This window comes from Nipponia nippon, unplaced genomic scaffold, assembly GCF_047370975.1.
Source record: "Nipponia nippon isolate SJK-2023a ecotype South Korea unplaced genomic scaffold, ASM4737097v1 scaffold_2, whole genome shotgun sequence".
Classification (NCBI taxonomy): Eukaryota; Metazoa; Chordata; class Aves; order Pelecaniformes; family Threskiornithidae; genus Nipponia; species Nipponia nippon.
In genome coordinates, this window is record NW_028262336.1 from 115,561,536 (window position 1) to 115,578,889 (window position 17,354).

Below are 17,354 nucleotides of genomic sequence, written 5' to 3' on the forward strand. Positions count from 1 at the left end.
ATATATCTAAAATAGCATTTGCTGCGTTATTGATGCTGATCATGTAGGCTACAGGTGTCAATCTGATCTGGTAGCGCTCGGAAAATTCAGATGCATAAAGGTTTCTCCATTTAGTATAAATGTAATTCAGCTTCTTGCATAACAAAACATTGTAAAAAGACATAAAGGGTTTTCCAGTTATTATTTTAACACTTGTTTTATTTTAATAGGATTTTTTTGTTACTGTTTTGGTTACAGGAATAAGCAAAAAAAGTTTTGTAACAGTTTTTCTTTTGTCTTTAAGCTAAAGGCCAAATTCCCTGACTGTTAGCAGCCCTCTGGACAAAAGTACCTCACCACAATCAAATACTTAAAAAATTTCAGTTAAGAATTTTTATTTAGTCATAAACTTTGTACAAGATTAAAGGCTTGTTCTCGGATGATGTCAGGAGTAGGGAATAGCTTTAACAAGTCCTTAAATTAGAAATGCTTGGTGGCTTTTAAACACAGACACTGTGTATCTCTGAGGAATGTTTATAGGCACTGGGATAACCTTGCAACAAAGAGAGCAATAGATTATATCATCATTTATTTCAGATATCTATCTGTTTCTGCTTGCAGCTTGGGTTTTATTCTTGATCCTTAGTTAGAACAGCCCTGAGGCAGATTAGAACAATTTGATGTAATCTCTGCCTATCTTTCACAGCATTTTCAGAACATGTCATATAAATAGTATAAATGAATCATTAATGATTTCGCTCGTATCCAACTCTCTGCCCATACCAAATTGTGCCACAAAATTGAGCTTAAGAGGCAGTGTTGCTGAATACCAATTCTGATAACAGGGATATGTGATATGTGACATTTAAATGGTATGTTTTCTTAATTTAGCAATCAATAATCCACAAAGATAAGGATCAGGGTCAAGGAAATAAGAAGTACAGTATTTTAGCATAGCTGAAACTCGCAAAATCACAAAATAGATGAAGTGGGAAGGTGCATCAGGAGATTGTCTAGTCCAACCCCCCCGCTTAAGGCAGGGTCACCAACAGCAGGTTGCTTGGGACCATGTTCAGTAAAGTTTTGAATGTCTCCAAGGATGGAGACTCCACAGTCTCTCTGGGCAACTGTGTCTGACCACCTTCAGAACAAAAAAACAAACAACAGGTTTTTTTAAATATTCAAATAAGTTTTCCTGCATTACAATTTGTGTCCAATACCTCTTGTCCGTTCAAAGACTCTGGCTCCATCTTTACTCCCTCCTATCATATATTTATACACAGTTATAAGATTGATCCCTCCCTGGATACCTCCTGCAGAACCTTAAAGATGAAGACTGTGTTGATTAAATCTATATGATGTCTGATAACTCCTTTCCATCTACAAAATCTGATCTCACACCTCTACGACACTGATGCAACTCTATTGAGTTAAATGCGTTTCTTTCTATTTACACTTTTGCAGTGAGATATTGGTATCAGGTGTGTCTCGCTAATAACCACATGAAGTTTTAAATTTAACTCTACATATGTTCAGTGAAGTTTGCTGTTAACCATTCCAGTAGAAGTCAACTATAGAATCACACTGAAACTTAGACTGGAAGAAAAGGACAGAAAAGAAAGGGGAAGATACACATTCGCATTTTCAAAATCCTTAAATGAGAGGCCTTGTATAAGCTATAAAATACAGTATACACCTCCTACATGACAATATGACAAGTAGGTGTTTCAAATAACCTTTGCACCAGTTGTAAATATACTCAGAAAGGTTTGTTAGCCATTGCTGCATTTTAGAAACTCTGAAAGTGTGAATATTCAGCCTTAAGCTCATCCTAGACTCTTAGGAAAAAAGCAGGTCATACCAAATAAAATATATCCCTTAAAATAATTCCTTTTGCATTGATGTAATATGTTGTAGCTGACCTCAGTGTCATAGTAATTTGGCTGTTACAAATATAAAGCATCTCTAAAAGGGTATCACTGGCTATTGAGTTATTTAATACTGTTCTTAGCAAGAACACAGGTAGATATAAAAAAGAAAGCAGTCATACTTTACAATTATGTTGAACTTCTAGACAGTAGGTCTCTTCTTTTAGAGAGTCATAAGGAGCATTCAGACATGTTTGAAGGAAAACTCTTGATCCAACAGTTTAAATTTTTGAAAGCATCAATGTGTCTGCTTGATAGTATTAGAAGAGCTCCTCAGAGATACTGTTGCAAACAGTTCCAACCATCAATTAAACATCATTTAACTTTTCTCACATGCTTGTTTGCATTTATCTTTTGTTGTTCACTCTGAAGTTTTACATCCCATTGAAAAAGGCTTTATATTTTTAAAAAGAAAAGACTTCTGCCTGTGAAATGGCTTGTGTACAAATAAAGAGAGAAAGGAGAAAGAAAAGTTCACTGTTTCTCATCACAGAAGTAGTTCCAAATGTTTAGGGGATGGTACCTAGAGAAAGGGGTCATCTTCAAAAAGGAAAGGTTTTCTCACAAATAAACCTAGGAAGCAGGAACACATATGGATAGGTACATTCTGGTAATGAACAAGACTACACACGCCTCTGAGCTCATTTTCTTTTTGGGAAATAGTATGCAAGAAGCCTTTGGCTATCAATCAGAAGAAATTAATCAGGTGGGACATTCTTGCAGTAACACCTGTCTGCAATGACAGCTTCACAAGTTAAATAAATAAAAACTTGCTAGCATAGCCACACTGCTCTCTAGAAGGAGAGTAGCGAGATGAGACCACAAGTCTTCGTGGAATGTTTCTGCTGTCCATTGCCAAACAGGTTCCCAAGATCAGGCAAGTTTTGCCATGTCCTTAACAATAGTTTTTAGTTGTCACTACTTACAGTGGTCTAGCAAGAAGTTAAAATTTTAATTCAGGAATGTAATTTCTCAGGAGTTTACAAAGAGTGGCCAGTAAATTACTGCAAACGTCCATGTACTCTTCCTTGAAAGGTTCTGGGATGGCTGCCAGCAAGTTTCAGTGCACCAGACAGGGAGTGCAGGCATCACAAATGCTCAATGCCTGCTCATTCATGGCAAATGTGAATATTCCAAGTAGATGGAATACCTGCTCAAATAGTTGCTACTTTAAAGTATTCCCTGTGCTTAAAAATCAGGGTATTTCTTCCACCCTTCTTCACTTGGGAACCAAATTGTCTGCTGCATGCAAACTACACACATTCATTCATTTCACAATCTAATTCAGATCTACATCCATACTTTTCCCCCTCTGTGACAAATGAGATTTTTCCTCATGCTTTACGTTACATTATTGTCAGTCACTGCAGTGAAAGCTTTTCTTATTAAACCTTTTTTTTAAAATGCTAGTGAAACTTGCAGCATATTATTTATCACTGGAATAAGCTGTTCAATTCCATTGATTTCAATGAAGCTATGTCCATTTATGACACTCATGGTTTGGCCTGCTTTTGCTACTTGACCCATACTACAGCTGATAATTGGTTTGCCAGTCTATAATAGGCCCATATATTGTGAACCTTGTTTCATGTGGACAGTTATAATCCCACTGAAATTCTGATCTCTCATTCCTCTAAAATAATAGTTGCTGTATTGAGGAGGTTTGTCTTGGCATTGTGATTCTGTAGTAAATCCAAATCTCAGCATCTTCTCCCCAGCTGCCACGAGAAAGACTTGGACAGATCCCAAAGTTTTCAGGTATATTTAACAAAGTACTTATTGTGGTATCATTAAGCATGTGCAGTGGAACAGTGATTACTGTCAGCCATATGTGTTGAAGAAGACTAAAAGCCACAGGGTTTGGTCAACATTCAGTATGGAGAAGAGTAATTTCATCAGTGTGTCGTGGTTTAACCCCAGTCGGCAACTAAGTACCACACAGCCACTCGCTCACCTTCCCTCCGTGGTGGAATGGAGGAGAGAATTGGAAGAGCAAAAGTAAGAAAACTCGTGGGTTGAGATAAAAACAATTTAATAATTGAAATAAATAAAATAAGATAAGATAAAATAAAATAAAATAAAATAAAATAAAATAAAATAAAATAAAATAATAATTTGTAATGAAAACAACGAGAGAGAGAGAGGAACAAAACCCAGGAAAAACAAGTGATGCAACCACTCACCACCCACCGACTGATGCCCAGCCCATCCCCAAGCAGCGATCGCTGCCCCCACAGTCAACTCCCCCCAGTTTATATACTGAGCATGACGCCATACGGTATGGAACAGCCCTGTGGCCAGTCTGGGTCAGCTGTCCTGGCTGTGCCCCCTCCCAGCTCCTTGTGCACCTGGCAGAGGATGGAAAGCTGAAAAGTCCTTGACTGGTGTAAGCACTACTTAGCAACAACTAACTCATCAGTGTGTTAGCAACATTATTCTCATACTAAATCCAAAATACAGCACTATACCAGCTACTAGGAAGAAAATTAACTCTATCCCAGCCAAAACCAGGACACTGTCAGTGCATTTAGGTGATTTAACCAGTGGAAGATGTGACTGTTTATCATATGTATGGGACTGCATTTTCCAATTCAAGTCCAACCACACCATAGCCTCAGTCAGCTACAGCACTGCTCTGAATGTCTTTCACTGCTTGTGCCGTACCTGTACTCTACCTGACACAGCCCTGACACACACCTTTATGCTAGTGGAGCATGAATTCTGGGGATAAAGGGTTCAATACATTCATAAGTCTCTGAGAAATTCCATTCTCTATAGGAGAAATTTTTTAAAGCCAAGAGTTAAAATTAAAACAGCAGCACAACAACCCTTGTTGTAAACTGTAAGCCACACATGAAAAGGGATGACAGTCAAACTAGAACTGAGCTCTGGATCCCCACTTGACACACAGTACTCCAACCACGCTGCAGTTACATCCCTTGCTGATGCACAAAATATAAACAGGGGCAAGCTAACAAGTGCAGGCCCTATTCCATGAGTACATATCTTTAGTTGCCGAAAAGAGCATAAGAGTTAGAAATTTTAGCAGAATTGGTGCTGGTTTGCATGCCTTCAGCAGGAGGCCCAAGGAGATGCAGATTTCTGCTTGACATCCAGGGGAGGATGGTCAGTGGCTGGGAAGTCTCTGCACCCATTCCCTGTATAATGTGGGCAAGTCCCTTCAGTGAGAGTTAAGTATTTTAACATCTTTGAGGATCTAAGCCTTATAGTCTGTCTACATACAGATGATTCTTAACGTGGCCTGTCATCAACATAGTCTGGTGCTGAGTGTCATGCTGAAACCTGGTTCCACAAATCCACATTGCCTTCATAACAGACCAAAATTAGACTTTCAAACCTTGTCTCTCCATGTGGATAGTGATGTTAATATCCTTTCAGGAAGGACAGCAGACATACAGGCATTATGGCAGTTTAGTATCAATCACAGATTAACAGAATATTATTTATGGTTACAAGGGCACTCTGTGGATCATCTCATCCAAACCTCTGCTCAGTGCAGGACCAACCTCAAAGTTAAATCAGGTTACTTAGGGCCTTCTCTAGTTAAGTTTTGAATATTTCCAACTAGAGCAATTCCACAAGCTTTTGGATAAGTTGTCCCAGTGTTTGACCACCCTCACAGTGATTAGTTTTTCTTTAGAGCTCACTCAAATGTCCCTTGCTGCAACATGTGATTTTTGCCCTTTGTATTTTTGCTGTGCGCATCCAAGAAGAGACTGGCTCCGTCCTCCCTGTAGCCCCTTTTAGATAGCTGATTATTAGAACCCCCTTTAGTCTTCTTTCTTGACTAAACAAATCTGGTTCCCTCAGCCTTGCTGTGGCTGTTTTGGACCAGCACCTTAACCATCATGGTCACCCTTCACTGAACTCCTAGTTTGTTCATCCTTCTCATCTGCTGGAGGGGGCTAAAAACTGGACACAGTACTCCAGGTGCAGGTTCACAAGAGCTGAATGAAGGGCAGTATTCATCTCCCTCAACCTGCTACCACCTTATTCCTAATGCAACTCAGTGTGCAGCCTCTGTCACTGCAAGGCAAACTGCTGACTCATGTTCAACCTGCTGTCTACCAGGATGCCAAGGCTTTTTCTGCAAAGCTTCTGCTTAGCCATTGTGTCTCCAGTTTGGACTGATGCATGGGGTTATTCCATGTCAGGTGCAGAAATTTCCATTTGGCATCACTGAACCTCATGAGGTTCTTGCCAGCACATTTTTCCAGCCTGCTGAGGTCCTTCTGAAACGCAGCCCTGCAGCACATGGACAAATTTCCCTAATGTGATGTCACTGACAAACTTGCTGAGGGTTCACATCATTCCATTGTTCAAATCATTAGTGAAGATCTTCAGCAGTATTGACCCCCAGCGTTACCCCCTGAGGAGCACTGCTAGTAGCCAGCCACAGCTGTACTTGGAATTGCTGACCATTTTGCTCAAGCCTCTTGGACCTTCAGGTTATCTACTGAATTTGTAGTCCACCTATCCCATTTTATCTCAGCAGTCTGGCTGCAAAGATCAATGTCAGAAATCAGCAGATGCCTCTGCTGCTTTCGCCTCATCCAGCAAGACAGTTATCTCATCATATCACAGTCTCAGGTTGGTCCATCAAAATTTGCCCTTGGTAAATCTATTCTGACTGCTCCCAGTCACCTTCTTGTCTTTCATGTGCCTGGGCATTGCTTCTAGGAGGATTTACCCCTTAATTTTACCATGGGCTGAGGTTAGGCTGACTGGTCTGCACCTGACTGAATCCTTCTTGCCTTGCTTGTAGATGGCCATGACATAGAATCATAGAATACCAGGTTGGAAGGAACCTCAAGGATCATCTGGTAGAACCTTTCTTGGCAAAAGCACGGTCTAGACAAGATGGGCCAGCACTCTGTCCAGCTGAATCTTAGAAGTGTCCAATGTTGGGAATCCATCACTTCCCTGAGGAGATTATTCCAATGGCTGATTGTTCTCATTGTGAAAAATTTTCCTCTTGTGTCCAGTCGGAATCTCCCCAGGAGTAACTTGTACCCGTAAGTGGTACGTGTGGTATTGGAATACTGTGGCAAGGTGACTACCATCTCTTACACCTCAGCTCTGGTCTGTGGCTAATGCATGAAAAAAAGCGTAAAATGTTCAGATATGAAAATGTTAAGGCTGTGTATGAATTTGGAACAGATAAAGTGTTAAAAGAAACCGTAACAGACTGCCTGTCTTTTAAAAATTAATCAGTGACCAGCAACACAGGTTTTCACTTGTCTCCAATCTTTAAAGGTGTCCCTTCTGAATAAGACATGATATTAGCTGCAGTCCCTGATTTCAGTGCTTACCTCTGATTAAGATCAATGTTTCAAGGTAAGCACATGCCATAGCGCTATGTGAAATGAGGATGGATTTAAGCATAGAATTTAAGGGGGAGGAGGGGGCAAACGCTGTACCCCAAGTATCCAGCTTACTGCTCCAGTGCATCTTTTTATGTCTGCCTTGCCTTTAAATTGAATCTCTGATGCAGACATTCTGTAATAGTACTTTCAAGTTATTTGCATCCAGTCTACAGAACCTTTTAGTTCTAGTTTTAAATTAAGGACTCCAGTGGTTTCAGTCCTTGATAAGTAAAGCAGCAGGATTTCACACCAATCACACCAAGGCTCGGTTACATTTTAGTCACAGCAGTGAAGTGATCCATGAAACTGACTGTACTGTAAAATCTCATTGTTATATGGATGAGGGAATGGACTGGCTCCAGAAAGTAAAACAATCCCAAGACGGGGAAGAAGGCATATCGAAGCTTTCAGCTGAGAGAGTTGTTCAGAGCAAAATGTGTTCTTTTGTTAGGGGGCTTCAAACCATGGTCTAAAGCTGATTAGGCAATGGGAGCTGTTCTTGGGTGCCAGTGTGATACTACCAGAGTGCAGTATACGCTGTTCACAGACGACATTGCGCGCTCACCTTATCCCACCAGGTGCTGGATTTCTGTAGAGCAGAGTGAAAAAGAGCGTAGGTGTTTACCACCAGATGAATTTTTATGGAGGATGATTAGTGTATCTCTTCAGCCCTTTATTTAGTCTTTCCTTCTCTGCTTGCAGTTATTTATTTTCATTATTTCAGCATCACTAAAATAAGACCATTCTGCTCTTGTATTTGTCCATTCCAACCTGGACTCTGATACCTGAGATATGCCAAAGTGCAGAGCATTCACATCTTAACTGATAACTCTGGGATCTGGGGTCCTGAAAACTGCTAATAAGTGAGGATCAGAATGCCTTGAGTATGAAATCAAGGAGAATTCATGCAATTTTCCACAGAAAATTTCCCATAGGCTTTTCAAAAATAGTTCATCATAGAAAAATACACTAAATAAAATGTATTTGCTACTGGTTGATTTCAGAATTCCTGAAGAATGCATCCAGAAAAAGTTTTGAGCCCTCATTGAAAATAGCTGATTCATTCATACTGCATAGGGAAAAAAATTATCCTAATGATCTGGTTATTCCTTCCTGTGCTTCCAGCAAGTCAACAGCTCTCCACAGTACTGACTCAGCTACAGCCTAAGAGACCCTGCAAAGACTTCTGAAAGTCATCAAAACTAAGCTTTTGAAGGCTAGTGAGCAAAGCCGTCCCTCCAGTGAAAGGCCTTTGCCAGGTCACCCCTTGCCATTTAAATTGAGCAGCTTAAGTACTGAAGCTAATATGTGTAACACTGTGATGGATGTAATATGCTCTCTGCAGGAAAGCCCCCCCGCCCTGGTCCTTTAAATGCCGGTGCTGTCCCTCTCTGCCAGTCTCGTTACAAAGACTCATTTCTGTGTTGATAACATAGCAGTGACAGTAGATATCAGCTCAATGCAGGAAGGAGGACTGTTGAGCCTGAGGGGAAATTTCATCTGTGATAGAGCAAATTTTGTTCAGTCTCCTGACACAGACATCAGTTCATGTGACCTGGGTCTGGGCCCTCTCTAATGACCAGTTTGTTGCTGGAAGCCTTGTTTCTTGTGCTACCTCAGCAGGAGGCATTGCAATCACAGGCTGAATTAAGCCTTTGAGCATTTTATTCTAACTATGTGTAGAGATGCACCATCGGCGAATGCCATCCTAGTCCATGGCCAGCCTGTCCAGACAGGAGCCTGCTCATATCAGTATCCATTCCCCTGGGTTGCTGCTGTGCCACGGTGTGGATGATCCAGGCTTTCCCCTCAAGAAATCTCATTATTTATGAAAGCAGAATAGTCTCTCCCCTCTTCTTCCTTTGATTAATTTTTTTTTTCCTTCATGTCAATTGCCTGAAATGAATAGTAGCCAGATACCTCTTTGCTTTATCAGTAAGCAAAGCTGATGGCAAAGGTCCTGATGAGAATGTTTAGAAGAGTGGAAAACTCTTCCCTGCGAGAAGAATTAGCCTGAGAGCCTGCAATGGGAAGGGTTGGCTTTGGAGAATGACAGCAGAGAACAAAATATCTTCTGTTAAAACAAAGAAATCAATATTCTCTGGACTTCTAAGTCCTGGCTGTGGACATTCAGAGTGTATTTTTCTCCCAGTGCATGAGTATACCAGCAGCCCCATTGATTACGTGCTTATATCAGGAGGATGATCTATACCTCTTTTGGAGAGGTGCTAGCTCTCAGGAGAGAACCACTGAGATTTCATGGCGAGATGTATCACAATTGCTATAAAATTGCAATTTATCTGCTAAATTTTTTTTTGACTGAGATAACACCTTGCCAGAAAAGTGAAGCTGCTATGATTTTCTATAATAGCACTCATGACATTTACGTACCCTTGCCTCTTGCATATCTGCCTTGTGAATATCTCCAGGCCAAAATGTAAAGGTGCATATTTACAAATCACAGCTTTTTCCACAATTTACTTTGTGATGTTGACAAGGGCTGAGTCACAGAAGGTATGAAGCGTTGTAGTGCTCCTGTCTTTGTTGGAGGCTTTCACATGTTTATAGTAAAGCACGAGCATAGGTGCACTCAGTACCAGAGGTGATGTTGAGCTATTAAATATGCCCATGAAAATCTGATATGGTCACAAACATTAAACCATTATCTCAGTTCTCATTTGAGCCGGTCCTGTTTTCCTGTTGATGTATCTGTTTGTTAGAAAATACTGTTTGGGGTAGGAAGGGATTATTTTTTGTCTGCTGTACCCTCCAGTCATTTTCTGTTATTTTTTTGTTCAGCTTAATTTATGTTTTGAGTGTAATTTACTTGTCTTTTAAAAAAGAATGTTCATATAATTAATGATTTTTCAGTGAGACACGGTGTTTCTGATTTCCAGTTTTCCATTTTTTTCTGAAATTTGAAGATTTGAATCAAATGAAGATGAATTCTTCAGCTTTCAAACTCGATGAGTTCAAAATGCATTTTAATTTCCTTTCTGGTTCTCAGTTTTAATCCAGAGGACCTCACTTTTCAACACAAGTTCACATGCCGTCCAATCCTGAATGAATTATTGAGCTTTTGAACACTTAGTTTGTGGACAGAATCCTAAGGAAAAGCAGAAAGTAGAAAAGGAGGGAAAAAGAAATTAGAAGACTTCTATAGAAATAAAACTCATTAAATTTGTTGCTTTTATCTGTGTTACAATTGTGGAAAATGTATTTATGGAAGGTTTTGTTTTGTTTTACAAGCTAAAGCTAGAAACAGCACTTAAACTCACAGTTGATAGTCTATAAGTTATTTTTATGGCTGGCTTTACTACTTGTTTACATGACACATCTCACAGAGATACCAGGCATTTAAACATCAACCAACTATTGGCATTCAATGAAGCTCATTAGTTTTAATTGTATTTATTTGTATGCCTATTATAGTAGCATTTACCAGCTGAAATTAATATTGCCTAGATTGATTTCTCCATCAGTCATCTAGACTCTACCCATAAACAATACAGACAGGCAACTTGAGAAAGCAAGTTGTGCCACCTGTCCTAAATGCCCTTCTGAGGAAGGGATGAATCACACTCTGAAGACATTTCTTTTCTGACCACAGGAAAAGCCTTGTTAAAAGTGTTTGCCTTTTGTATACGTGCAGTTAGGCCAAAGGAATTGTGGCCGTCATAAAAAAACAAGAGCTCATCATCTAAGTAAGCCAGGTATAAGCAGGGGGAGGAAGACGGTAGCGGAGGTGGAATCTCTTACACAAGGATCCAGCAGATCAGTGACAGAGCTTCAGCTTTCAGACTGATATTTTACTTCAAGCCTTCCCTTCACCTTTATAGTCAGTGTGAGCTCTGCTATGGGAGTCAGTGTGAGCAGGATGAGAGCCTAGATGGCCACCTGTAATGATTTAAAATTGGTGGGTTTATGTTTATCTGTTCAGAAATCACTGCTATACTTCACATATTTTGCAGCCAGTGTCACATCACTTTGTGTTATTGGCTACCTGGGGAGCGGTATAAACCAGAGAAGCGTCCCACTCAAACCTTACTAATGAAACCTCTTTTGCATTGCAGTTGACCTGGACAGGTTGAATGATGATGTGAAACGTTACAGCTGCACTCCAAGAAACTACTCTGTCAATTTAAGGGAGGAACTGAAGCTGACAAATGTGGTTTTCTTCCCCCGCTGCCTCCTTGTCCAGCGTTGCGGAGGAAACTGTGGCTGTGGGACTTCGAACTGGAAATCCTGCACATGCATGTCAGGGAAAACAGTGAAAAAATATCATGAGGTATTTTCACTCCTTTTCTTTTCTTTCATACTTCTTTTGGGTATTTATTGCTTATGTGGATTCTGAAGGCTTTTCTCAGAGCTATGTGCGCTGCTTATATTGATTATCATTGTTATATTGGTCGTGCTATATCATGTTACATTATCATTATGTTATATCATGTTATATTATCATTATCATGTATTATCATGCTTATATCAATTATCATGTTGGATCTGCAGTGCAAAAATTAATGGGCAAAAATCACTGACCCCAGTCAAGTGTCATAGGCAAAGATGTTATCATTTGAGAAAGACCAGAGTGTTTAAGTGAATGCTGCCTGTGGTGACCACTCTTCCTGAGGAGAAGGATCTGCTGAGGCTTCCATACAGGCTCAGGTAGCCTGAGAATGGAGCCTAGACTTAGATAATGGCATTGCTCTTGCTGTCCATGCTAGATACCAGCTTGGTACCTCGTGGAGCAGCATTCACACCTTTCACTGCAGTAAGCCGTAGAGAGGCAAACATCCATGGAGTCAACTTGCAAGAAGGCCTGATTTTAAATAAGTTTAATATTGATGTCTTTAATGTCACATTACAATATATACATAGTAGCACAGCTTCAGGATACTGCAGTTTCTCTTTTTTCAGAACTTCTACTATTTTCTTGATGAACTTCTGCCTTTGGGATATATGGTGAATACAGTTGCCCAGTGATTTACATTTGGAAGTGGTGAATGAGCAGAGAGTGGAAGGAGGTTATACATGTGTTAGAAAGGGGTGTTAACAGGTATTTATGGGTAAGTTAATTTAGAAGTTGGTGAGAATTTTTGCCACCCCTCTGCGTGGATGCTACCACAGCATCCTAGTGAACTTCGTTGCAAGAATGAGGCTTACATTGGACTGATTTTTCCCAGCGAAGGACTGATACAACTGCTGGAAATATTGTTTAGTAACACAGAGACATGAGTTCCTTGAGGCATTTGACTGCACTTCCTCTTGTTTTGTGCTATATCTTTTAAAATTATGACCATGCCTGGAAATGACAATTAAGTCACTTGTAAACTCTCTTCCCTTCCAGATTTATTACCTGTAGGAGGCAGCTGAATCTTTTGGCCTTAGCTTTTTTCCCACTCAGCAATTTTTTAGGAAGGCAAAATTTTTGCATAAGAACAAAGTCCATCATATTTCTTTTTAATCTATTCAGAACACATTTAGAGAGGAGAAAAACAAAGAAAGAGCATTTTATATCCTTGCCTCTAAATCAGTATTTTCAGAATCAGACATGAACAATATTCACTAAAGTGAATATATCTAGGAAAGTTACTTGGTGTTATCCTTTCAATTGTCTGAAAGTATGTAGCTGCATGCTATGCTGACTTAATTTCTGACACATATCTCTTAAAAGGGCCTGATTTGCCACTTTGCTTAAGTCTCAAGTGAAAATGAACTTTATAGACTTTAAATCTGGATGTGATGTGGGCTCATACCATAAAAACATTAACTCACAAAACCCGAAGGCTGCAATAGCAGAAAGCTGTTGGAAGGTTAGACCTTTGCCTCACTGTGAGCAGTGTGGTTACTCTTTTCCAAAGTAAGAGATTTTTCTCACAATTAACTGCAGAATACAGCATACTCCACATCAGCTAGGACTAGAGAATAGTTAATATTTTATCTAATTTTAAGCAAGATGCAGGGGATGACCCTGGTAATTACAGAGCGGAAAGCCTTATCTCAGTAGTAGAAAAGTTAATTGGAAAAAAATTAATAGGTATAAAACACCTAGATGACTATGAGCTGATAAAAATGAACTCAGAATGCCTTATGTATGAATAAATATTTATACAGCACCATAACATTGCACAAGAATGCTAAAAGACCTGGCACCTCCTTCAGATAGCAAACAGTTGACCAGACAAGATCAGATGTGGATTAGAAGATGGTTAAGAGATAAAGAGCAAAGAGGTGGAAGAGATGAGCAATTTTCTACATAGGAAGTGGCTATCTGTAGGTGCCCCCAGCACATGGATTAAGTGTTATCTCATGTATGATCAATCTGGAGGGACGTGAACAGAGAGGTGACAAAAATGTAAGCTAGCACAGGAGATAACATACTTTAACAGAGTATACTTCTGTTATACATACTTTTTGTAGAGAAGGCTGCAAGGGATTTCAGAAGGCCTATGTAACTATTTATAAATACAGTTTAGAAAAGCAGCAAGTAGTAGGATGAGCAGTCTTGACTATTCATATAACACCGTGCGTGAGGGGAGGAGGGAGAAATGAGAGGTGGAAGTTGGACTAAAGGTCAAGTAGCGAATCACTGTGAAGAGCTTCAGGAAAACAGTTGTTTAGTGCAATGGTGATGGGAAAAAAACAAGTGACAGTCTTCTGCAGGAATAGAGGTGAACGGGTAATAACACAGCAAATATTTATTATGGCCTGGATAAATTGGTGGGGTACTTACACTGGGTTTTGACTGTTGGTGCTTAGAAGGATACAGGCAGGAGTAGAAAAGATACACAGAAGCAGAAAACATACATCAAGAGAGATACAGGTGAAGATACACATCAAAAATGTTTGTAAGGAAAGTGGCTCAAAAGTTTTGGATCATTTCATTTAGAAAAAAATGACAATGAGAGAGGACACCATGAAAGACAGAAAATGTGAACAGTACCTAAAGGAAAATTAGGTCTTCCTAAATAATCTTTTCCTTAAAAGAACGAGTAGAGTCTGAGAGAGATTGAAAGGGAACGAATTTAAAATTATAAAAAGGAATTTGATTTTTTTACACAGTAAATCTGTATGGAATTTCAACACTTAAATGTGAGTGGTGCATAATTCAGAAGGATTCTGAGAGAATAGAATTAGAAGTAAAATATAAACTGAAGAATCCTGGGTCACATCTGTATCAGAACTTAAGGCAATTATTGACAGTACCTAGGGGAAAAAAAAAAAAAGATTATAAACATGTTATCGAGCACTTATTTTTTATCAGATGTTTGGAAGCATCTGGTGCTGGGACACCAGAATATCACACTAACCAGGTATTGGTCAGAACCAGGATGTCACGACATATGTCTGCCAGAAATTAAACACTAAATTCAGGAAATTCAATATTCTCACTAATAAATCACTGCTAATTTATTTCACTAGTCCTTTGTTCTCTGAAAACCATATGAATTCAAGACAGCATTTCAGCTTTAACATTAAATGGCTTTTGTAAGTTTAAATTTAAACTTAATCCCTTAGGGATGAATTAACAGCTCAGTGAGCAGAAATTTAGCCAAGTGGCTCCCATTAACATGAGTGGAAGTCATGCGAATAAATTCACGTATGACATACTAAAGATGTGTCCATTAGTTTTAGTCCAAAATATTTTCCACTTCATTATTATTATTATTAGCCACATACAACTAATCAGTTTTATACTTTATTCTCCTTTGACACTTAACTCTAATTTTATTTAAATGCCTGGCAGTAAAAGCACTGAGGAGGGGCCTCTTGACATGCCAGTTTTAGAACCATGGAGCTGGTTTACTCTTTTCAAAGCTGATTTGAAATGCACTAACCTTAACCAAAAAGCCTTTAGTTGCATAATGAAGGACAAAGCTTCACGCTTTATGAAATCCCAATCACTGTTAATTTGGTTAAAAATCTCTGCCTTCTGCTGCAGGATAATGTAGGCCAGATTCAAACACAAGTCTCAATTAATTGCAAAAGACACCAGAAAGAAGTATAAGATAGTGGAGCAAAGAAGGTGTTTGTAGCAGCTGAAACCGAATCCTGCAGACCCCAGACCGCCTCTCTTGCCAGGCTGATTTTGCCTAACCGCTATCCCGGAGCTTCATCTACTGAGATCCTGGACCCACCAGAGCTACTTGTCCTGCACATGGAATGCGTGTCCTGAACAGTAAAAATGCAACTGGAAATCACTTAAAAGTTGTCTGGCATTTCTGAGCTACCCAGTATTTCTGGGTGAGAAAGACAGGCAGGCAAATTTTCCAGAAGCAATAGATTCGGTTTTGGCTTTGTAGCCAGTGCCTTGCAGTGCCGGAGTAGCTGCATGCAGGCAGCTGTGGGGACACTAATGCCCAGAGCGTTTGTTGAGAAAAAGGCTTCTAGTCCAGAGAGATTTCAAGGTTATCTTCTCCTTATGCTCTTAATGTTTTTTAATTCCCCCTTAGTTCCTATTCAAAGCTTCACACTATACTCATCACCAAGCGCTCCCTCCTAGTATCACAGGACTAATAGCTATCACGTGTAGCCTTTAATTTCCCCAAGCTGTGAATGCTGCTCCAGTTCCCTGAACAGACTGTACAGCTCTTTCCTATCATGTCCAATTGTAAGAAATAATGCAACAGCAGGGAAAATGAGAAAATGAGAATGCCACGGTAAGGGGTATCTTTTTCTTTATTGCCCTGGGAAATGCTAATAATGAGATCTCATGTCTTGTTTATAACCTGGAAGTTTGCCATAACTTTACCAAAATACTTAGCAGTTTCCAGAAGTAAATTAGTTCACAACTTGAGTAAACAGATAGTTTTATGGGTGGGTTTTGGTTGTTTTGGGGGTTTTTTTTGCAGGAGTCTTGTGATGCTCTGTGGTTTTCCACGGCTTCTGGGTTTGCTTGATACCAGAGCTCATGAACAAATACTCATGACTTACCACATAGTGTCACGAACCCTGCAAACCAAACAGGCCAAGTGCTGGCAGCATCTCAAAACATCTCTCAGGCACAGTCTACCATAAGTGATACTGAGTTATGTCACCCGGCTCCGTGCAAGGGAAAGACAAAGCAATTCATGGCAACGGATGGAGCACACCTTAATTAAATGCTTACATCTACTGCTGTCTAACTTGCTAAAGAGGAGCTGAAATGAAAACGTGTTTTCCATTGCAGTGCATTTCTTTGGAAATGCCTGGAGCTGCTCTTTAAAGAGAGGGGGGCTCTAAACCTGGAGATCACCCAGCCCAGAGGAGATGTGGGGGAACTCAGGCCAGGACTCACTTGAGCTCAGGCTGCAGCTGTGCCATCCGCCCAGCATGCACATACCTCAGAGAAACAAGAAATCAGTTTCCCCATCTCATTTCTGTAACTGATGAGATGTGAAATGAGTTTCTGTGAGGAATAAATGCTCTTAAGGTAGCAACCAGAATTTGTCAGAGTGTATAAACCTCCACAAACACAGTGCTGAGCAACACAGCTAAAAGGCATATAAGGAAAGATCAAAGTGGTGAAAGCTGATTGCATCTTTTACCTACTTGTCTCTCCTGTAAAGACCAGTGCATTTTTCACTGTCTATATGGTGCTTCTTTACTCTCCCTCCCCATCCCCCAGTTTTGAAGTGTTATACCTCCATTCAAGTGTAATGTTGACTGGAGCTTGTCTGGTGCTTTCACAGGACATAGATGCAATTAATTCTCAACGACAAGGTTTAGATTAGTGGTAGGGTGGCTGCTTCATGACCTTTTGCTGCCCTGAGAGAGGCAGCAGGCACCTCAGAGTACCTACACAATACTAAGTCTTTGCACAAGTTGCTGGGGCATAGAAGAAGCTTTAACTGGACCCGACGTTGTAAAGGGAAAACAAGACAGTAGGGAATATTATTGGAGAGAAAAGAACAGGGGAGCAGGAGAGAAAATAAAAAGGTGACATGAGGCTTCAGTAAGACAGGGGAGTTGTTGCAATAGAGTTAAGAAACGTAACTAATACAATTTGGTATTGTGTAGGCTTTTTTTCTTTTTTTTTTTTTTCCTTTCTCTTTTTCAGAGAAATGAGAAGCAAACCTTA

The 17,354-nt window shown here is 39.9% G+C and overlaps 1 protein-coding gene across 3 annotated transcripts in view; it reads left to right on the forward strand.

Moving 5' to 3' along the window:
- The window catches only part of PDGFD (platelet derived growth factor D), a 147,511-nt gene that overhangs the window by 120,832 nt on the left and 9,325 nt on the right, over nucleotides 1-17,354 (forward strand). For all 3 annotated transcript variants that reach the window (XM_009476846.2, XM_087758990.1, XM_087758989.1), the window contains one exon: nucleotides 11,368-11,582. In XM_009476846.2, coding sequence (XP_009475121.1) covers nucleotides 11,368-11,582 — 215 coding nt within the window. The remainder of the gene's footprint in view (nucleotides 1-11,367; nucleotides 11,583-17,354) is intronic.